This window comes from Pogoniulus pusillus, chromosome 1 (assembly GCF_015220805.1).
Source record: "Pogoniulus pusillus isolate bPogPus1 chromosome 1, bPogPus1.pri, whole genome shotgun sequence".
NCBI classification, from domain to species: domain Eukaryota; kingdom Metazoa; phylum Chordata; class Aves; order Piciformes; family Lybiidae; genus Pogoniulus; species Pogoniulus pusillus.
In genome coordinates this window covers 3,434,187-3,456,384 of record NC_087264.1, presented here as the reverse complement: position 1 = coordinate 3,456,384, position 22,198 = coordinate 3,434,187, and the positions used below count along the sequence as shown (strand labels likewise).

The 22,198-nt window shown below is 52.2% G+C and overlaps 2 protein-coding genes and 1 long non-coding RNA gene across 12 annotated transcripts in view; 1 reads left to right on the top strand and 2 right to left on the bottom strand.

The window, feature by feature from the left end:
* KIAA0586 (KIAA0586 ortholog) overlaps nucleotides 1–1,345 on the bottom strand; it is a 122,113-nt gene extending 120,768 nt beyond the window's left edge. For all 8 annotated transcript variants that reach the window (XM_064151007.1, XM_064151267.1, XM_064151178.1 and 5 more), the window contains exons 1-2: nucleotides 1,237–1,345; nucleotides 353–673 (exon numbers count right to left, since the gene is read on the bottom strand). In XM_064151007.1, the coding sequence (XP_064007077.1) occupies nucleotides 353–673; nucleotides 1,237–1,255 (340 nt within the window). In that variant the 5' untranslated portion in view covers nucleotides 1,256–1,345. The remainder of the gene's footprint in view (nucleotides 1–352; nucleotides 674–1,236) is intronic.
* A 116-nt stretch (nucleotides 1,346–1,461) lies between these two features.
* TIMM9 (translocase of inner mitochondrial membrane 9) lies at nucleotides 1,462–15,231 on the top strand. Of its 3 annotated transcripts, none has more exons than XM_064151852.1 (4): nucleotides 1,462–1,550; nucleotides 10,729–10,797; nucleotides 11,453–11,548; nucleotides 14,690–15,231. In XM_064151852.1, the coding sequence occupies exons 2-4, from the start codon at nucleotides 10,759–10,761 to the stop codon at nucleotides 14,822–14,824; spliced, it is 270 nt and encodes an 89-aa protein (XP_064007922.1). In that variant the 5' UTR covers nucleotides 1,462–1,550; nucleotides 10,729–10,758; the 3' UTR covers nucleotides 14,825–15,231. The 3 variants fall into 3 exon arrangements, with proteins under 3 accessions (XP_064007922.1, XP_064008064.1, XP_064007981.1); XM_064151994.1 differs by lacking the exon at nucleotides 1,462–1,550 and adding an exon at nucleotides 2,180–2,418; XM_064151911.1 differs by lacking the exon at nucleotides 1,462–1,550 and adding an exon at nucleotides 2,465–2,678.
* On the bottom strand, nucleotides 4,237–21,350 carry LOC135179930 (uncharacterized). Its single transcript, XR_010304204.1, has 4 exons — nucleotides 21,078–21,350; nucleotides 20,536–20,656; nucleotides 7,259–7,348; nucleotides 4,237–4,721 (listed from the first exon to the last, which is right to left on the bottom strand). It is a non-coding gene; the product is annotated as an uncharacterized LOC135179930 (long non-coding RNA).
* Between the last annotated feature and the right edge of the window lie 848 nt (nucleotides 21,351–22,198).

The following is a 22,198-nucleotide window of genomic DNA, read 5'->3' as shown; positions in this document are numbered from 1 at the left end:
TCCTCTTCTCCAGACTAAACACCCCCAGCTCCCTCAGCTGCTCCTCACAGGCCATGTTTGCCAGACCTCTCCCCAGCCTCACTGCCCTTCTCTGCCCCTGCTCCAGCACCTCAGTGTCCCTCCTGTACTGTGGTGACCAAATCTGGGCACAGTCCTCCAGGTGTGGTCTCAGGAGTGCTGAGCAGAGGGACATGATCCCCTCCCTACTCCTGCTGGTCACACCACTGCTGACCGAACACAAAGAGGTTTAGAACACAAAAGGTTGTTCGTTATTACCCTAGCACAGGACTGCAAACACCACACAGCGTCGGCACCGCAAGGCAAAGCTGGACCCTCCCAGAGAACCACGCACCTGAAGAGGCGCTGCGGAGGGTGTCAGGGGCTACCTCCCTGCACGGAGTCCTGCTTGCTGACAAGGCAGGAGGCACACAGGGTGTTCTTCTTCCAGTCGAAGCCGCATCCGCTGCCTGGCAGGGAGAAACCTCCCGCAGCTTCTTGACAGCGACCGGCACCTTTGTCACACGGCCACCGGCAGCTGCCACAGCTTCGATGGGCTTCTCCCTGTGCACACCAGTGGAGCGAATGAGCACATCGCCCGCCGTGAGGCTGGCCACGGAGTCCTGGCTGAGGCTGGAGCTGCTTTCCAATTCCATTTGGATCGCATCGTGCAGCTCTAGAAAAGAGTCCAACAGCAGCACCCTAAGGAAGAGGCCTGCCCCGAGGGGAGGGCACTACTGCAGCGGCTCCCCCGCAGGCCGCCCTTGCGCCGGGAACGCGGCCTGCAGGTTCCAGGAAACGCTTCCCCGCCGCGGCCCGGGCACACCTGCGCTCCCCGGCGGCACGACGGGGAGAGAGAATGTCCTTCTCTGCCGCCGGCCCCCCATCCCTGCCGTCGGTCTCCCTCACTGCCTGCTGCCGGTTCCCCCCTCCCCGCCGCCGGTGCCCCTCACTGCCTGCTGCCGGTCCCCACTCCCTCCCCGCCGCCGGTGCCCCTCACTGCCTGCTGCCGGTCCCCACTCCCTCCCCGCCGCCGGTGCCCCTCACTGCCTGCTGCCGGTGCCCCTCACTGCCTGCTGCCGGTCCCTCCCTCCCTGCCGCCGGTGCCCCTCACTGCCTGCTGCCGGTCCCTCCCTCCCTGCCGCCGGTGCCCCTCACTGCCTGCTGCCGGTCCCTCCCTCCCCGCCGCCGGTGCCCCTCCCTGCCTGCTGCCGGTCCCCCCCTCCCCGCCGCCCGTACCGGCAGCGCGCACTGCCATGACAACGGCGCCTGCCTGCGCGCCTCAAGCGCCTGCGCCCAGGTCCGCTGCTCAAAAGCGTCCGGAAGGAAACCTGCGCCCGGAACCGCCTTCCCCGCTCCCGGCAGGGCAGCGCAAGGGTCGAATAAGAGCGCTGCGCAGCGGCGAACAGAGTAAAGCCGTCGCTAAGTCCGCGCTGGCAGATTCGCTTCGTGGCGAATCGGCGGGGCCGCGGGGCCCGCTGCGCCCGGGCCTGCTCTGCTCTCCTTTGCTCCCCTCGGCGTTTCCCGCGCGGTCCGGGCCCGTGGCGGTGTGGGTGAGTGCCTGGGCGCCGCCGCCGGCACCGGGCAGCGAGATCGGGCAGCGAGACCAGGCAGCGAGATCGGGCAGCGGGGACCGGGCAGCGAGATCGGGCAGCGAGACCAGGCAGCGAGATCGGGCAGCGGGGACCGGGCAGCGAGATCGGGCAGCGAGACCGGGCAGCGAGATCGGGCAGCGAGACCGGGCAGCGGGGATCGGGCAGCGGGGATCGGGCAGTGGAGACCGGGCAGCGAGATCGGGCAGCGGGGATCGGGCAGTGGAGACCGGGCAGCGAGATCGGGCAGCGAGATCGTGCAGCCGGGACCGGGCAGCGGAGACCGGGCAGCCGGGACCTGGCAGCGGAGATCAGGCAGCCGGGACCGGGCAGCGAGATCGGGCAGCGGGGATCGGGCAGCCGGGATCGGGCATCGGGGACCGGGCAGCGAGATCGGGCAGCCGGGAGCGGGCAGCCGGGAGCGGGCAGCCGGGAGCGGGCAGCGCGGCCTGGCCCAGCGGCGGCTTGGGGGATAGCACCGGAGGGTGGCAAGCCAGGAGCAGCCGCCAGGTGCGGCCATTGCCGGGAGGGGTGGGGAGGGCGGGATGAGGAAGGTGCCGTGGGCGAGCTAAAACCTCTCTGCTGGAGGCTTTCCCCTTGGCTTCCCAGTCCTTCCGTGCCGCGGGCTGCACAGCACTCTGTACCCGCACAGGCGAGCGCTGCTGGGGCGGGCTGGGGCTGGGCTGGGCGAGGGTCTCCTGAGGTGAAGGAGCTCAAGGTGCCCTTGAAAGCAAGACCTGAAGGATGCAGTAAAACAAACCGAAGCATCCCTCGGTCGTGCGGCAGTTGCTTTCTCGCCGGCTCAGGCTTTGCTCTCGCTGGGTCGCAGGTAGCAGCCCAGTCTAACTCAGGTTACTTTGCTGGGCGTGGGCTGACAATGTGTGCTCAGGCAGCAAGGCCAACACCGTCGTGGGCTACATCCACAGCAGCATGGCCAGCAGGCAGGGGGAGGGAATTTGCCCTTTCGCTCTGATGAGGCCTCAGCTGCAGTTCTGGGTCCAGTTCAGGAGTCCTCAGCACAGGAGAGACCTGTTGGAGTGAGAACAAAGGAGGCCATAACAACGATAGGAGGACTGGGAGCCCTCCACGGTGAGGATGGGCTGAGAGAGCTTGGGTGGCTCAGCCTAAAGAAGAGAAGGCTTCAGGGATGTTGTTAGGAAGTTGTTGTCAGAGAGAGTGATTGGCATTGGAATGGGCTGCCCAGGGAGGTGGTGGAGTCTCTGTGGCTGGAGGTGTTGAAGCCAAGCCTGGCTGGGGCACTTAGTGCCATGGTCTGGTTGATTGGCTAGGGCTGGGTGCTAGGTTGGCCTGGATGATCTTGGAGGTCTCTTCCAACCTGGTTGATTCTATGATTCGATGATAAAGGGGGCCTGTAAGAAAGCCACAGGCAGACTTCATAGCAGGGCCTGCTCTGACATGACAAAGGGTGATGGTTTCAAAGTACAAGAGGGGAGATTTAGACTAGGCACAAGGAAGAAGCTTCTTATACTGCAGATGGTGAAATACTGGCCCAGGTTGCTGGGAGGGGTGGGAGATGTCCCATCCCTGGAAACATTCCAGGTCAGGTTGTCCCAGGCTCTAAGCAACCATCCCTGGAGGTCTTCAAGAAGAGATTGGATGAGGCACTTGGTGCCATGGTCTGGTGGACTGGATAGGGCTGGGAGATAGGTTGGACTGGATGATGTTGGAGGTCTCTTCCAACCTGGTTGATTCTATGATTCTACTGCAAAGGGGTTGGATTGCATGACCTTCAAAGGCCCCTTCCAACCCAAACCATCTCATGATTCTGCATGGGGGACCACTTCTGGAAAGATGTGTTTCCTCACAGGACAGACCTCATTGCCTGTGTTCAGTCTGTTCAGAGAGGCTCTTGGGATGTCTAATTTCCAACTTACTATAACCCACCTGTAGTGTTAAGGCACCTCTTCTACTCTTGACCTCTTTCTCTTCAGAGCATGGTCTAGCCCACAGCCATGAGGTAGGATCATATAGAATGGTTTGGGCTGGAAGGACCTTTAAAGGACATCTAGTTCTGACCTCCCTGGCACAGCCAGGGACACCTTCCACTAGATAAAGCACATCTTTCTGTGCAGCCACTCTCTGGCCAGTCCCTTTCTTCTCTCACCTTGTGCCTCTGAAGGCTGACTGTGGGGTGTGGAGCAAGAAGAAAACTGTAGTGTGTAACTACACTGCAAATACAGTCTGGAGGGAAGTGTCTGAACCCACTCTGAGTGTGGGGGAGAAATGGGTTCTGCCTATCATAGAATCAACCAGGTTGGAAGAGACCTCCAACATCATCCAGTCCAACCTATTCCCCCAGCCCTATCCAGTCAACCAGACCATGGCACTAAGTGCCTCATCCAGTCTCTTCTTGAACACCTCCAGGGATGGTGCCTCCACCACCTCCCTGGGCAGCCCATTCCAATGGGAAATGACTCTCTTTGGCAGGGAGGGACATGGCAGGGCTGTCAGCACTGCCTTTCTGGACTGGTGCAATGCCAACAGTTGGTTGCTCAGGTTCACAGCACTGGGAGCTCAGTGTTCCATTGTCTCTTGCCTTGATTTTCTATTCCTGGTTTCGTAGGCACTTGGGAGTTTGATAGATTTGGTAAAAGAGCTCAAGAGGTCTTTAAATCAGTGTGGTTTGTTTTTTTTTTATTTGATGTGAATCAAGTTCTACCACAGAAGGGCAGGGATCCATCCAGAGAGACCTGGACAGGCTGCAAAAGTGTGTCCAGGCCAACCTCACGACATACAACAAGGCCAAGTGTAAGGTCCTGCACTTGGGTGGGCACAATCCCAAGCACAGCTCCAGCCTGGGTGGGGAATGGCTGAGAGCAGCCCTGAGGAAAAGGACCTGAGGGTCTGGAGTGATGAAAAATTCAACAGGAGCCTGCAGTGTGAGTGCAGCCCAGACAGCAACCCTGTGCTGGGCTGCAGCAAGAGCAGTGTGGGCACAGGGCAAGGGAGGGGATTCTGCCCCTTGGCTCTGCTCTCCTCAGACCCCACCTGCAGTCCTGTGTGCAGCTCTGGAGGACATCAAAACGTTCTGATCCAGTTAGTAGTGCTTCAGTTACATTCATGAGCCTCTGCTTCTAAAGGTCTGGAGATCCAGCTGAGGAAGCTGTACTCCTGCAGATGAGAAGTAGTAAAAGAGTTCTGACCTCTGTGTTCTGGTTCCTGTTCCTCCTGCCCTGCCAACAGACAGATGATTAACTCTGGGTATCTAGGAATCTTTAACCTAATCACTGCTTTTACTTAATCTCTTGAAGAAGCTGTCACTCTGTAGTGCTTTCATGTTTCCATGGCAATGGGAGTGGCAGCCACAGCAGCAGGAAATACTGGAGACTCTTTCCAGATCCTAAAAGCAGGGCTGGGAGCTGACATGCATGTTGCAGAGAGAATAGGTTTGTGTAGAATCACAGAACTATTTAGCTTGGAAAAGACATTTAACATAATTAAGTCCAACTGTTGGAGGCTAAAACTTTCACTGTCTTTGTAAACAGAGTGGAAGAGGTTATTCTTAACTACAATTTTGCTCAGAGAGGCTTATCTCAAGAGAACATCTCTTTAGAACACCAAAACATCTGGAAGAACTCCAGACCCCTTCAAGAAGGGAGACTTTCCAGCTGTCACTGCTTTCCTGGTGAACCAGGACATCCAGACATGTGGCCCTTGTTGCAGAGGTTTATTTTGCTTCCTTCAGTGTGACATGTTTAAAAGTGCAGTGTTGAAATCTCAGATTATCCCAGAAGGAAGTAAAACCAAGATGCAGAGACTTAAACCTGAAGTGGGCTGGAGCTGTTTGAGCAGCTGTGTAAGAAGCTCTGGTGTGTTAGTTGAGGTGCCAGGCCTCGTAATAGGTTCTCTTGTCACTCATTTCAACTCCTGTCTACAGAGTGGAGGGAAAGGGACAAACAACCACAAGCAGTGCTACAGGCTGGGAACAGAGTGGCTGAGAGCAGCCAGGCAGAGAGGGACCTGGGGGTGCTGGTAGGTAGTAGCTGCAGATGAGCCAGCAGTGTGCCCAGGTGGGCAGCAGAGCCAATGGCATCCTGGGCTGGATCAGGAGCAGTGTGGCCAGCAGGACAAGGGAGGTTCTTCTGCCCCTGTGCTCAGCACTGCTCAGGCCACACCTTGAGTGCTGTGTCCAGTTCTGGGCTCCTCAATTCAAGAGAGATGTTGAGGTGCTGGAAGGTGTCCAGAGAAGGGCAACAAAGCTGGTGAGGGGCCTGGAGCACAGCCCTGTGAGGAGAGGCTGAGGGAGCTGGGGGTGTGCAGCCTGGAGAAGAGGAGGCTCAGGGCAGAGCTCATTGCTGTCTGCAGCTGCCTGCAGGGAGGCTGTAGCCAGGTGGGGTTGGGCTCTGCTGCCAGGCAAGCAGCAATAGAACAAGGGGACACAGTCTCAAGCTGTGTTGGGGTAGGTCTAGGCTGGATGTTGTTAGGAAGTTGTTGTCAGAGAGAGTGATTGGCATTGGAATGGGCTGCCCAGGGAGGTGGTGGAGTCTGTGTGCCTGGAGGTGTTGAAGCCAAGTCTGGCTGGGGCACTTAGTGCCATGGTCTGGTTGATTGGCCAGGGCTGGGTGCTAGGTTGGACTGGATGAGCTTGGAGCTCTGTTCCAACTTGGTTGATTCTAAGAACATGAAAAGGACACATTGAACAGCCTCTATGAATAACCAGATAGGCATATTTCTGGTTGAGGTAGCACATTCTTAGGCGTTAAGGCAACTGCCTGCAGTTTGTAGCTACTGAAGGGGCGCAGTGGAGCTGTACAGTTTCACTGCCTGCTGTGTGGAAGAGCTAAAATACCTGTAGAGAGACGAGTGCTTCAGGCGGTTCAAATCAGATAGTGCCATTGTGCTGATGCAAAGCAGAGCTGTTTTCCAAGTGCAAGTGTAAAAGCTTTGTGGAAGTGCAGTTGGGGAAGTCTGTAATTTTAAACTTGCCAAACTTAATCACAGGGGAACAAAAGCTCAAGCTGGTTATAAACAAGCATAATGAAGCAATACTGGGTGTGAGAAAATGGCACTGAGTGCCACTGACAGTTGGAGTTTTTCATTCTGTTGCTTGCTAAAGGACTGCAGTATTTTCCTGTTCTCTGTGGTTTCTATCTCCCTATTTGATAACCCACTTAATCTGACCTGAAGGGAGGCTGTAGCCAGGTGGGGGTTGGTGTCTTCTCCCAGGCAAGCAGCAACAGAACAAGGGGACACAGTCTCAAGTTGTGCCAGGGGAGGTCTAGGCTGGATGCTAGGAGGAAGTTGTTGTCAGAGAGAGTGATTGGCATTGGAATGGGCTGCCCAGGGAGGTGGTGGAGGCACCGTTGCTGGAGGTGTTGAAGCCAAGCCTGGCTGAGGCACTTAGTGCCATGGTCTGGTTGATTGGCCAGGGCTGGGTGCTAGGTTGGACTGGATGATGTTGGAGGTCTCTTCCAACCTGGTTGATTCTATGATTCTATGACTTTAGAGAACTGTCACTGACTTTTTTCTTCTAGCAGGCTGAAAACGAGAGTGGAGTTGCCATCCACTTGCACTCACTACATGCTGTCCCAGCTGAGACTGACATCCACATCTCAAAACAAGCCAGAGCTGTGCCTTAACTGAGTAACAATTTATTCAGAGCAACCATAGCTTGTAAGGTCTCCTTAAGAGCAAACTGTGTGACTTACATGCCCATGAGGAATTCTTGGTCCTGGGGGTAGGCATCTTAAGTCTAGTAGTCATATGTGCTCTTTGTCTCCAATCCTTGAACTGCCTTCCTGTGAGGTGATAAAGTGTAATGTTAAGAGGCAGATGTTAGAGAATCAGTCAGAGTTGGAAGGGACCACAAGGAGCAGCCAGTTCCAACCCCCCTGCCATGCCCAGGGACACCCTACCCTAGAGCAGGCTGCACACAGCCTCAGCCAGCCTGGCCTCAAACACCTCCAGCCATGGGGCCTCAACCACCTCCCTGGGCAACCCAGTCCAGCCTCTCACCACTCTCATGCTCAGGAACTTCCTCCTCACCTCCAGTCTCAATCTCCCCACCTCCAGCTTTGCTCCATTCCTCCCAGTCCTGTCACTCCCTGACAGTCTAAAAAGTCCCTCCCCAGCTTTTTTGGAGGTCTCCTTCAGATCCTGGCAGGCCACAAGAAGGTCACCTGGGAGCCTTCTCTGCTCCAGCCTGCACAGCACCAACTCTTTCAGTCTGTGCTCACAGCAGAGCTGCTGCAGCCTCTGAGCATCCTCCTGGCCCTAATGTTACAATCACTTCTGCTGTAGCGTGAGTGCCTGCCTGTTAGAGCTTCACAGTGCTGTTTTTAGCTGCTTTAGTTTTCTTTCTCTTGTGGAAATAACTTCTAATGATTTTTTGGTTTGTGTTCAGAAGGCTTGCTCTCTTTCTCTCCCCCTTCCCACTGCTGACTGGAATTGTTTAAGCATTCTAAAATGTGAACATCTTGCCCAAAATTCAGCAAGATGAATTGTGAGTGGCCCTTGCTAAAGGGCCAAATGAACTTCTTTCCAAAGTGATTACAGTTCAGTGCTAATTTTTCTTCCACGAGTTGATGTAAATTAAACTGAAGGATCTTCTTCTCATCCATGTGCAACATTAGCTTGTGTTGTCATCAGTGACAGGTCTTACATAACACACTAGTGGTGTCCCTCAGGGATCTGTGCTGGGCCCCATCCTCTTTAACATCTTCATTGATGATCTGGATGAGGGCATGGAGTCAGTCATCAGCAAGTTTGCAGATGACACTAAGCTGGGGGCAGATGTGGCTGGGTTGGAGGGCAGAAGGGCTCTGCAGTGGGACCTTGACTGCCTGGACAGATGGGCAGAGTCCAAGGGGATGGGGTTCAATAGCTCCAAGTGCAGGGTGCTGCACTTTGGCCACAGCAACCCCATGCAGAGATACAGGCTGGGGTCAGAGTGGCTGGAGAGCAGCCAGACAGAGAGGGATCTGGGGGTGCTGATTGATACCTGCCTGAACATGAGCCAGCAGTGTGCCCAGGTGGCCAAGAGAGCCAGTGGCATCCTGGCCTGCATCAGGAATGGTGTGGCCAGCAGGAGCAGGGAGGTCATTCTGCCCCTGTACTCTGCACTGGTTAGACCTCACCTTGAGTGCTGTGTTCAGTTCTGGGCCCCCCAGTTTAGGAGGGACATTGAGATGCTTGAGCGTGTCCAGAGAAGGGCAACGAGGCTGGGGAGAGGCCTTGAGCACAGCCCTACGAGGAGAGGCTGAGGGAGCTGGGATTGGTTAGCCTGGAGAAGAGGAGGCTCAGGGCAGACCTCATTGCTGTCTACAACTACCTGAGGGGAGGTTGTGGCCAGGAGGAGGTTGCTCTCTTCTCTCAGGTGGCCAGCACCAGAACAAGAGGACACAGCCTCAGGCTGCACCAGGGGAGATTTAGGCTGGAGGTGAGGAGAAAGTTCTTCACTGAGAGAGTCATTGGACACTGGAATGGGCTGCCCGGGGAGGTGGTGGAGTCGCCGTCCCTGGAGCTGTTCAAGGCAGGATTGGACGTGGCACTTGGTGCCATGGTCTGGCCTTGAGCTCTGTGGTAAAGGGTTGGACTTGATGGTCTGTGAGGTCTCTTCCAACCCTGATGATACTCTGATACTGTGACAAGATGTGAATTAAGGGGAAAGGAAGAGTGACTCTCAGTATTCTAGGAAACCTGCAGGGATGCTTTCAAGCCTTCAGTTGTTTTCCATGCTGGATTAGGAATCTGAGTCTTACTTGCAGATGCTTGCTTCAATTCATGGATTCATGGCTGTACAGTCTTCCATTTTGCTTTGTCTCTTTCACTTCCTGTAAGGCTCTTCTCATTTAGTCTGTTCTGGGCTTTTTTTTTGCATTTAAGTCACTATGCTGTGACTTAAATTGTCTGCAAGCAACAGACAATTGTCTGCAAGCAACTAGACCAAGTACCATGGTCTGGTTGACTGGCTAGGGCTGAGGGATAGGTTGGACTGGATGATCTTGGAGGTCTCTTCCAACCTGCTTGATTCTATGATTCTATGACTCTATTCAATGATCAGAACATTTGCTCTGTTTGAAGTGTTTGGTGAGAATGTTGCTGTACAGAAACCAAACATTGTTTGCTCTCATGCCACCTGGCTTATGCTGCATCTATTCAGAGTGGCTACCATCTTATACTGGCCTTTTCTCCTTAGTGTTGTTACAGATGACCTCTAAAGTCACCAAATCTATAAGGTTAGAGAATGCGATTGCTTCCTTCTCCCCCTATTTTTACTTTGTAAGCATTTATAAATTAACCTGTCCTCACTCTACCCTGGTGAGACCTCATCTTGAATACTGCCTTCAGTTTTGGGGTGCCCATTTGAAGAGGGACAGGGATCTGCTGGAGAGGGTCCAGTAGAGAGCTACAAGGATGATGAGGGGACTGGAGGGCATGGCTGATGAGGAGAAGCTGAGGGACCTGGGGCTGCTTAGTCTGGAGAAGACTGAGAGGGGATTTAATCACTGTTTATAAACATCTGAGGGCTGGGGGTCAGGAGGGGGGGGACAGGCTCTGCTCACTGCTCCCTGGGATAGGACAAGCAGCAATGGGTGTATGCTGCAGCACAGGAGGTTCCAGCTCAACACAAGGGAGAGCTTCTTTCCTGTAAGGGTCCCAGAGCACTGGCACAGGCTGCCCAGAGAGGTTGTGGAGTCTCTTCTCTGGAGCCTTTCAAGGCCTGTGTGATCTGTGCTAGATTGTGTGGTCCTGCTCTGGCAGGGGAGTCAGGCTGGATGATCTCCTTGGGTCCCTTCCAGCCCCTAACATAGAATCATATCATAGAATCATAGAATCAACCAGGTTGGAAGAGACCTCCAAGATCATCCAGTCCAACCTATCACCCAGCCCTAACCAATCAACCAGACCATCCTTTGATCTTCTTTTTTTTTTAAGTCACCTTAACTGTTTGAAATGCTTAAGGGGTTTAAAGGCAAGCAGTTAACAGGTGGATCTGAGAAGGTTTCATACCTGGAACACATTTCAAGTAGATCACTTTCCTTCAAGCAGATGGCTTAAGAGTTTGCTGGAATAGTTACATTTAAATACACTTTGAGGATGTGCAGAATTCTATTTGCTGTCAAATGTTATGGTCTATAGGTGTGCTTTTTGTGTGAAACTCTGCTTTTGTCTCCAGAATAGGTGACAGAATCAGAGGGGATTGAAAATGGCTGGACAAATATCAGAGTCTGATCAGATCAAGCAGGTAAGATGCAGTATTCATGAGTGGTGGCTTTGGGATCTTGTATTACTTTGGAAGGTAGAGTAAAATGTATAAGCCATGGGAAAGGACAAAAAGTTAAAGTTGTTGAGTTAAGATTAGTTCTGTAGCAGCTAAAATTTAAACATTAGGCCATTGGCAGGCACAGTATAGTATCTGAAGGGAGGTTGTAGCCAGGTGGGGTAGGTCTCTTCTGCCAGGCAACCAGCAACAGAACAAGAGGACACAGTGTCAAGTTCTGGTGGGGGAGGTATGGGCTGGATGTTGTTAGGAAGTTGTTGTCAGAGAGAGTGATTGGCATTGGAATGGGCTGCCCAGGGAGGTGGTGGAGTCTGTGTGCCTGGAGGTGTTGAAGCAAAGCCTGGCTGAGGCACTTAGTGCCATGGTCTGGTTGCTTGGCCAGGGCTGGGTGCTAGGTTGGACTGGATGATCTTGGAGGTCTCTTCCAGCCTGGCTGATTCTATGATTTGAGCACTAGCAGCATTTCATTCTGAGATCTCTGCTGCAAGTTTTGGGTTTGTTTTTTTTTCAGTGTCTTGTTCTTTAAATGGTAGTGTCACCAGGAGAGGCATGCAACTGTGTGAAAGGAAAAAGAAATGCAGGACTTTTATAATACTCATTGACCAATTTTCACTTCTAGTTCAAGGAGTTTCTTGGAACGTACAATAAACTCACAGAAAACTGCTTCCTGGATTGCATAAAGGATTTCACTAGCAGAGAGGTTCAGCCAGAAGAGGTAGGTAAATCCTTTCAATACCCCTTTGGTGGAATTGCTGTGGAGCATTCAATATTCAGAAGCAACTTGGAAAGTTTTGATCTTCCAACCAGCTAAAAAGCCAGGCTGCATACTTTAGTAGAGTGCAAGGGGTATGGCAAGTGACAAGAGATGATTTGGATGTCTCCAAGTGAGAACCTGGAAGGTGTCCTGAGAAGGGCAATGAAGCTGATGAGGGGCCTGGAGCACAGCCCTGTGAGGAGAGGCTGAGGGAGCTGGGGGTGTGCAGCCTGCAGCAGAGGAGGCTCAGGGCAGAGCTCATTGCTGCCTGCAGCTCCCTGAAGGGAGGCTGTAGCCAGGGGGAGTTGGGCTCTTCTCCCAGGCAAGCAGCAAGAGAACAATGGGACACAGTTTCAACCTGTGTCAGGGGAGATCTATGCTGGATGTTGTTAGGAAGTTGTTGTCAGAGAGAGTGATTGGCATTGGAATGGGCTGCCCAGGGAGGTGGTGGAGTCGCCATCCCTGGAGGTGTTGAAGCCAAGCCTGGCTGGGGCACTTAGTGCCATGGTCTGGTTGATTGGCCAGGGCTGGGTGATTGATGATTCTATGAAAGGAAGTAAGTTAGTGGAAGACATGTCTTGCCTCTTGTTCTGCTTCTCCAAATATGTCCAAAGATGATGAGAAATGCTTGTTTGTATCCTAACAGTTTGCTTACAAGAGGAAACCAACCAAAGCAAATTGGTTTTGATGTGTTGGATCATCAGCTTACAGACAAACTAAGGGCTAGGACCTCTTGAATTTTGTCACTGTCTTCACAGAATATACCAGGTTGGAAGGGACCTTCAAGATCATCCAGTCCAACCTAGCACTCAGCCCTGTCCAATCAACTACTTCTTTCTTCTGCTACCCAAAGTGTTAATAGGACATCTTTTAAAACCATGGTTCATGGCACTGTTTTGTTTGGAAGTCACCTTTAAGATTGGGTCCAGTTTTTAAGCCCTCATGGCTAAGCCACTGCTAAACAACATCCTTCACCACCTCATCTATATGTCTTTTAAATCCTTCCAGCACTTCCTTGGGCAGCCTCTTTCAGGCTTTGACAACACTTTTGGGGAAGATATTTATCTTGATGTCCAACCTAAACCTTCCTCTTGTCCTGTCACTTATTATCTTCTGGGCCCCTCAATTCAAGAAGGATGTTGAGGTGCTGGAACATGTCCAGAGAAGGGCAACAAAGCTGGTGAGGGGTCTGGAGCACAAATCCTATGAAGAGAGGCTGAGGGAGCTGGGGGTGTGTAGCCTGCAGAAGAGGAGGCTCAGGGGTGATCTTATTACTGTCTACAACTACCTGAAGGGGCATTGTAGCCAGGTGGGGGGTGGCCTCTTCTGCCAGGCAACCAGCAATAGAACAAGGGGACACAGTCTCAAGTTGTGCCAGGGGAGGTATAGGCTGGATATTAGGAAGAAGTTCTTCACAGAGAGAGTGATTTCCCATTGGAATGGGCTGCCCAGGGAGGTGGTGGAGGCACCGTCCCTGGGGGTCTTCAAGAAAAGCCTGGCTGAGGCACTTAGTGCCATGGTCTGGTTGATTGGCCAGGGCTGGGTGATAGTTTGGGCTGGATGATGTTGGAGGTCTCTTCCAACCTGGTTGATTCTATGATTCTACATGGAGAAGAGAGTGACACCCACTTCCCTGCAGCCCTGGGGTGTCCCACTTTTCTTTGATGAACCACTTGACTGATCCGATGTGGAAATGTCTGTGCTCCTATTAAAAGCTCTACTTTCTTATTCAGGAATTATGATTAATACTTCCATGAGTCTCCACAGTCTACATTTGAGAAAAGCAAACCAAAAGAAAACAAAAACCAACACCCCTCCTCTCCCAAAAAAAAAGGAGACACAGCAACAATAGCTTCTGACCTCTTTCTCACAGCATACCTGCACTGCAAGTCTGAACTTCCCCAAGCACCCTAGCTGAAATACCACACCCTCTGGGAGCAGAGTCTTGGGGTAATTCCAGGGTTTGTTTCCTAGTCAGGTTTCACTCTGGCTTAACTGGTTTTGCTTTAGCTGATGCCAGATCCAGGAGAGAGAAGGGTGGGTGGCGTGCAGAGCTCTGCCTGGTTCATTTTCATCCTCTCTGCTTTTCACGTCCCTTAATGCAGAATCAAAGCAACTTTTGGTTCTCTACTAATTGTGCAAAGTGGTTGTCTTTAGAATTGCTCAGAAATAATCCCATAACTCTCTTTCTACACTTAAACTCCCCTCAGTAGTTGTAGACAGCAATAAGGTCTCCCCTGAGCCTCCTCTTCTCCAGGCTAACCAATCCCAGCTCCCTCAGCCTCTCCTCGTAGGGCTGTGCTCAAGGCCTCTCCCCAGCCTCGTCGCCCTTCTCTGGACACACTCAAGCATCTCAATGTCCCTCCTAAACTGGGGGGCCCAGAACTGAACACAGCACTCAAGGTGTGGTCTAACCAGTGCAGAGTACAGGGGCAGAATGACCTCCCTGCTCCTGCTGACCACACCATTCCTGATGCAGGCCAGGATGCCACTGGCTCTCTTGGCCACCTGGGCACACTGCTGGCTCATGTTCAGGTGGGTATCAATCAGCACCCCCAGATCCCTCTCTGTCTGGCTGCTCTCCAGCCACTCTGACCCCAGCCTGTATCTCTGCATGGGGTTGTTGTGGCCAAAGTGCAGCACTCTGCACTTGGAGCTATTGAAGCCATCCCCTTGGACTCTGCCCATCTGTCCAGGTGGTCAAGGTCCTGCTGCAGAGCCCTTCTGCCCTCCAACCCAGCCACATCTGCCCCCAGCTTAGTGTCATCTGCAAACTTGCTGATGACTGACTCCATGCCCTCATCCAGGTCATCTATGAAGATGTTAAAGAGGATGGGGCCCAGCACAGGTCCCTGAGGGACACCACTAGTGACAGCTGCCAGCTGGATGTGGCACCATTCACCACCACTCTCTGGGTCTGGCCCTCCAGCCAGTTCCTAACCCAGCACAGAGTGTTGTCATCCAAGCCATGGGCTGACAGCTTAGCCAGCAGTTTGCTGTGGGGCACAGTGTCAAAGGCACTGTATGTGATTGTATGTCAGGTCCTCTTTGGGGAAGTGCTTGAATTACTGCTTAAAACCTTCTGTTTCCCTCTTCTTCTAGATGACCTGCTCAGACCACTGCCTACAGAAATACTTAAAAATGACCCAGAGGATCTCCATGAGATTTCAGGAGTATCACATTCAGCAGAACGAAGCTCTGGCAGCTAAAGCAGGACTGCTTGGCCAACCTCGTTAAACACGAGCACTCTGCTCAGACTTTACCAGCAGTGCCAATGTTCACTGGGCAAGAACACAGCTTGGATTTTCTGCTGTCAGGATATAGGTCTGGCAACTAAGAAGAGAGTTCTGGCTGCTGTTCAGACAGTGAACAATCACAAAGGGTTAAACAAGAAGTTAGTCATGGTGGACTGGAAGTGGAGTCTGATCCTGAGGTCCTTTTCACTCCACAGTGAAGTTAAAAATGATACAAGCTTTTTGAGGGCCCACAGACTGCTATGTTTAAGTTTCAAGGTGGGGTGGGAGGATTTTATTTCCTTTCTGCTAAGACTGCTTCAGATAAAAGATTTAAAAAGAGAAGTGTGATGTGGAAATACACACTTTTTTATTTAATTAAGTACAATAAATGGGAACTGTGCACTTGTATGTTTGTATCTTGCTTCCTCAGGAGAGGGACTTGGGGGTGCTGCTGGAGGAGAAGCTCAGCAGGAGCCAGCAGTGTGCACTTGCAGCCCAGAAAGCCAAGCAGAGCCTGGGCTGCAGCAGCAGAAGTGTGGCCAGCAGGGCCAGGGAGGGGATTCTCCCCCTCTGCTGTGCTCTGCTGAGACCCCACCTGGAGTCCTACATCCAGTTCTGGGCTCCCTATTACAAGAAGGATGTGGAGATGCTGGAGTGTGTCCAGAGAAGGGCCAGGAGGATGCTCAGAGGCTGCAGCAGCTTTGCTGTGAGCACAGACTGAGAGAGTTGGGGCTGTTGAGTCTGGAGAAGAGGAGGCTCCCAGGTGACCTTCTTGTGGCCTTCCAGGATCTGAAGTGGGCTACAAAAATGCTGGGCAGGGACTTTCTAGGCTGTGAGGGAATGACAGGACTGGGGGGAATGGAGCAAAGCTGGAGATGGGCAGGTTCAGCCTGGCCATGAGGAGGAAGTTGTTGAGCATGAGAGCGGTGAGAGGCTGGACTGGGTTGCCCATGTTTGGGCCCCATGGCTGGAGGTGTTTGAGGTGCTGGCCAGCCTAATCTAGGGTGGGGTGTCCCTGGGCATGGCAGGGGGGTTGAAACTAGATGATCTCTTCCAACCCTGCCTGATTCTGTGATTCCAAGCATAGATGTCTAGGATGCTGAGAGCAGTGCTTTTATGTGCCGAGTGCTCATTGCTTCCCAGCTACTACGGAGTGCTGTTCATTCAGTGCTGCTTTTAAGTTGCTAACACCTAACAGAATGAGTGACTTTGTTTCAGCAGATGGGGATTTGGGAACATGGTACTTGGGAAGAGCTTCCTTTGAGAGGCCATCACAGAGCCTGATGATCACTCTTAGAATCATAGAATCAACCAGGTTGGAAGAGACCTCCAAGATCATCCAGTCCAACCTATCACCCAGCCCTAACCAATCAACCAGACCATGGCACTAAGTGCCTCATCCAGGCTTTTCTTGAAGACCCCCAGGGACGGTGCCTCCACCACCTCCCTGGGCAGCCCATTCCAATGCCAATCACTCTCTCTGTGAAGAAATTCTTCCTAATATCCAGCCTATACCTACCCTGGCACAACTTGAGACTGTGTCCCCTTGTTCTATTGCTGGCTGCCTGGGAGAAGAGGCCACCCCCCACCTGGCTACAATGTCCCTTCAGGTAGTTGTAGACAGTAAGAAGATCACCCCTGAGCCTCCTCTTCTCCAGGCTAAACAGGCCCAGCTCCCTCAACCTCTCCTCATAGGATTTGTGCTCCAAGCCCCTCACCAGCTTTGTTGCCCTTCTCTGCACATGTTCCAGCACCTCAACATCTTTCTTGAATTGAGGGGCCCAGAACTGGACACAGCACTCAAGGTGTGGCCTGACCAGTGCTGGATGGTGATGATCAGAACATCAAGTCAAGGGTGGTTGTAAATGGCAGGCACTCGCTGTAATTAATTAGCTGAGGTAGGCAAGGGTGTTCTACCAGCTTATCCCTAGGTTGTGCTTGCTTCATGCTTCACTAGGTCACTGCTAATGACACACTTGTGTCCCAAGACAACTTCTAGACACAATTTGTTTGCCCTGGGGAAACGCAGGGGTCTTCCCAACCCAGCATGATGCACACCAAGCACTGAGCTTGCTGGCAGTTTTCTTGTTTAATAATGTGAATGCTACCAGGAAGGACAAAGTATGCACAAAATTCTGTGCTTTTGTGCTGCTGGATGAATACAGGGAGGTGTTTATGGAAGCTGGAGGTCTAGGCTGGATGTTGTTAGGAAGTTGTTGGCAGAGAGAGTGATTGGCATTGGAATGGGCTGCCCAGGGAGGTGCTGGAGGCACTGTCCCTGGAGGTGCTGAAGCCAAGCCTGGCTGAGGCACTTAGTGCCATGGTCTGGTTGATTGTCTAGGGTTGGGTGCTAGGTTGGACTGTATGAGCTTGGAGGTCTCTTCCAACCTGGCTGATTCTGTGGTTTGGGGCCAGAAAATACACCAGTCCTTTGAAAGGACCTTGGTGGCTGCAATCCTGCAGTCAGATTGTCAGGACAGTAGGATGATAGCTCACAGGCACATTTTACCTTAGCTCTAATAACATACAGTAACAAAAGGAACCAAACATCAGGATTACCACAGCCACTTTGAAATTTCAAGTGATGAATACTCAAACCAAGCTGTTTCACATCAGCTGCCAGGTTCTGCTGTTGAGTGGAAAGGCAACAGCAAGAAACAGAAAGGGTAGGAGGCCTACCCACATGCTTATCATAGAATCAACCAGGTTGGAAGAGACCTCCAAGATCATCCAGTCCAACCTATCACCCAGCCCTAACCAATCAACTAGACCATGTTTGTTGTTACCTTCTCTGTTGCTTTTTATTTCCAGCAGCCTGTTGTCTTTCTGTGCTTCTCAGCTCTCCAGGCTGTGGGTTACTAGGCCATGATGGCAGCACACTTCACCTCACATTGGCAATGGATGCTGCTCTGCTTGCTGCTATTCAGAGCTCCACAGAAGTTTGTCCATAGGCCTTTCAAAGGTGGGAGAAACTACTATGTTTCCTCACATGTGCTTTGTACCAGCTGTATCCCTAGCTTGTTCCTATGTAGCCCAAGCCTTGTTACCTTGGAGATGGCTAAGAGCTACCTCTAAAATAAATAAAGGCTCAAAAAGAGCCCAAATAAGGCAGCAAGTGTCCAATGTTTGGGTTTTTTTCCCCCCAGGAATAACAGGCTAATAATAGCTTCATCAATTGCTGCAATTAGGCCACAAAAGTTCATAGAATCAAAACAGGTTGGAAGAGACCTTCAATATCATCCAGTCCAACCTAGCACCCAGCCCTAGCCAATCAACCAGACCATGGCACTAAGTGCCTCAGCCAGGCTTGGCTTCAACACCTCCAGGGAACAGCCACTCCAGCACCTCCCTGGGCAGCCCATTCCAATGCCAATCACTCTCTCTGCCAGCAGCTTCCTCCTAACATCCAGCCTAGACCTCCCCTGCCACAACTTGAGACTCTGTCCCCTTCTTCTGTTGCTGGTTGCCTGGCAGAGGAGCCCAACCCCACCTGGCTACAGCCTCCCTTCAGGGAGTTGTAGACAGCAATGAGCTCTGCCCTGAGCCTCCTCTTCTGCAGGCTGCACACCCCCAGCTCCCTCAGCCTCTCCTCACAGGGCTCTGCTCCAGGCCCCTCCCCAGCCTTGCTGCCCTTCTCTAAACACCTTCCAGCACCTCAACATCTCTCTTGAACTGAAGAGCCCAGAACTGGACACAGCACTCCAGAGGTGGCCTGAGCAGTGCTGAGCACAGGGGCAGAATAACCTCCCTGGTCCTGCTGGCCACACTGCTCCTGAGCCAGCCCAGGATGCCATTGGCTCTCTTGGCCACCTGGGCACTGCTGCCTCATCTTCAGCTACTCTCTACCAGCACCCCCAGGTCCCTCTCTGCCTGGCTGCTCTCCAGCCACTCTGTCCCCAGCCTGTAGTGCTGCTTGTGGTTGCTGGGGAGTATTCTAACCTCCATGACATAGTTTAATATGGAGCATTCCCCATTCCTCCTCTTGAATAGCTTTAAGTTTGCACAGCCAAAATCAGAATAAAAATGAAACTAGAGCTCAGTCTCTGTATCCTATGTGAAAGGCAAGAGAATTTAAGGCAATGTGCAGGAATGGAGCCAATGCTGACAGAAAGAGGAACAAAGGGTGAAAAGGTGCATCCTGCTGAGGAAGAAGTACTGATAAAGATGAGAAGAGAGTGAGCCAGAGAGGAGGTGGCAGGGGAGAGCAGGCAACAGCAGTGCAGCCTTTCAGAAACTGGCTTGATGAGAGTAGGCCAATAAACTGACAGTCATTTGGTGGTGACATTCTTTGCCACAGTGTGTCTGAACCAAAAGGCCAGAAAGGCACATCCTTACTGGTCATCAAACAGAACAGTTTCAACAGGAGGGGTCAAACAAGCCTTGCTCCAGAGGGCCCTGTACATCAGTGGTAAGGGCAGAGTGACCAGAGCAATCAGCTGGAAGATTATAACAGATTCCTTTAATGCTCTCAAAGATAAGAGCCAAGTCCTACTTTCTATAACCCCTTGCTGAGAGTTTCAGCTGCTGAATGCTTTGTTGGAAGGCAGGAGAAGGATATGACTACAGTCTTCTGCAAGGGAGCTGTGGGTTAAATGCCTAGCAGCCAGACACAGACTGTGGCTGAGACCTCAGTGCAAGGAGGCATTCCTCTGTAGTCTTACCTACCTAACTCTGAGAACTGAGGGTTTAAGCAACAGCTCTGGTTTTCTCCCACTTTTATTACTTAGGAGAGGGAGGTGGGGGTGCTGCTGGAGGAGAAGCTCAACAGGAGCCAGCAGTGTGCACTTGCAGCCCAGAAAGCAAAGCAGAACCTGGGCTGCAGCAGAAGTGTGGCCAGCAGGGCCAGGGAGGTGATTCTCCCCCTCTACTCCACTCTGCTGAGACCCCACCTGGAGTACTGCATCCAGTGCTGGAGTCCCTATTACAAGAGGGATGTGGAGATGCTGGAGTGTGTCCAGAGTAGGGCCAGGAGGATGCTCAGAGGGCTGCAGCAGCTCTGCTGTGAGCACAGACTGAGGGAGTTGGGGCTTTTCAGTCTGCAGAAGAGGAGGCTCCCAGGTGACCTTCTTGTGGCCTGCCAGGATCTGAAGGGGCCTACAAAAAGCTGGGGAGGGACTTTCTAGGCTGTGAGGGAGTGCCAGGAGTGGGGGAATGGAGCAAAGCTGGAGGTGGGGAGATTGAGGCTGGAGGTGAGGAGAAAGTTGTTGAGCATGAGAGTGGTGAGAGGCTGGACTGGGTTGCCCAGGGAGGTGGTTGAGGCCCCATGGCTGGAGGTGTTTGAGGCCAGGCTGGCTGAGGCTGTGTGCAGCCTGCTCTAGGGTAGGGTGTCCCTGGGCATGGCAGGGGGGTTGGAACTGGCTGCTCCTTGTGGTCCCTTCCAACCCTGCCTGATTCTCTGATTCTAAGCCAGCACACAGCATCTGTGGAATGCAGTTCACCCAAACAACAGCCCTCTGGCACATAACAAAGTCTTTCATACACATTCCACATCTTCCCCTTCCTTACATAACTGGCATAGCTGGCAGGATTCATGGCAAATTAGGTCAAGATGTACCCAGATGAGGGATTAGAGGAGGAGCAGTTTAGAAACAGCTGCCAGGACTGGAAGGAAAATGTTGTTGGATTACTCTGAAGAGCAGCAAAAGAGACATTGCCAGTAACACCTCACTGTCCTTCACCAGCAAGGCTCAGAGTGAGTGAAATGAACACTACCTGATAAAACAACCTGGAGGTTCTCACAGCTCTAAGTGCTGATTTCTCTTTGCTGCCAAGGAATGAAGCAGGAATTCCATGTCAGAACAGTTCTGTCCTTTCTGGTAAGCAGTCAGCTGTGCTGGGGAAGGAAAGCCAAGAGTCACAAACCAGATGCTTTTCACCTTAGAATCATAGAATCAACCAGGTTGGAAGAGACCTCCAAGCTCATCCAGTCCAACCTAGCACCCAGCCCTATCCAATCAACTAGACCATGGCACTAAGTGCCTCATCCAGTCTTTTCTTGAAGACCCACCTTGGTTGTGTTGGAAATTAATAATCGTTATGCATATTAATTTATGTATTAATATGATTTTCATTATTAATACTCAACCCCCCTGGAAAATTCCCTGAGGTCCTTTGGATTTTTTGGTCGTCAGGAAGCAATTGCACAGAATTAAACACTTTAAACAAGCAGAACTTGGAAAACAGGAACATGAAAACAGGAAACATTCTAACTATGCTGATGGAATCTTGGCACTGACTCCAGCAGATGTACTCACAACGCTTTTGGTCCCTGAGTAAGTCTCCTGTATCAAAGACGCTTTCAAACTCGTGGTAATGATGCCAGGGTAGCATACACAATGTTCCAGGCAGAGAGATGCTGCTAAGCTGGTGGCTGCGAGCTGCATACACGTGGCTGCTGTCAATGAGCTGCAAATGAGGAGAGGCAGGATGGCCCCAGGCTGAAGGCAGGTGCAGAAAGGCAGAGTTTCTAAATCATCCCTCTTTAAATACTACATTTTGAAGATCAAACTGGCCAATAGGCACTAGCATCATTGTTCCAGCCAATGAATTCACAGCTTCCTGCCTCCTTTGACCACGATGGCACAAGTGGTGATAAGTCCCCCTAGACCTCAAGGCTTTGCTGGGGCCAAAACCTTATTGTTTGCTCATCTGACTCACTCCCAGACCCAGCAACAGAAGGAGGAGAGCCAGGGTTAAACCAGCCTGGCAGGATTTATGCCCTACCAGGACATTGCTATAGGATAAAACCAGAGTAAGGGTACTACCACAGAATCAAGCAGGTTGGAAGAGACCTCCAAGCTAATCCAGGCCAACCTAGCACCCAGCCCTGTCCAGTCAACCAGACCATGGCACTAAGTGCCTCAGCCAGGCTTGGATTCAACACCTCCAGGCACAGAGACTCCACCACCTCCCTGGGCAGCCCATTCCAATGCCAATCACTCTCCCTGACAACAACTTCCTAACAACATCCAGCCTAGACCTCCACTGGCACAACTTCAGACTGTGTCCCCTTGTTTTGTTGCTGCTTGCCTGGCAGCAGAGCCCAACCCCACCTGGCTACAGCCTCCCTTAAGGGAGTTGTAGACAGCAATGAGCTCTGCCCTGAGCCTCCTCTGCTGCAGGCTGCACACCCCCAGCTCCCTCAGCCTCTCATCATAGGGTTTGTGTTCCAGGCCCCTCCCCAGCATCTTTGCCCTTCTCTGGACACCTTCCAGCACCTCAACATCTCTCTAAGTATTATAAGCAGCAGGTAGCTGTAGAGCTGGAGCAGAATCAACCAGCACAGCCCTGCTCAGAAACAGAGAGAGGATTTCTCTGAAACTGGGAAGGAGGAGGAATAGCAACATAAATAGCACTGAGAGAACTGAAAACAAAG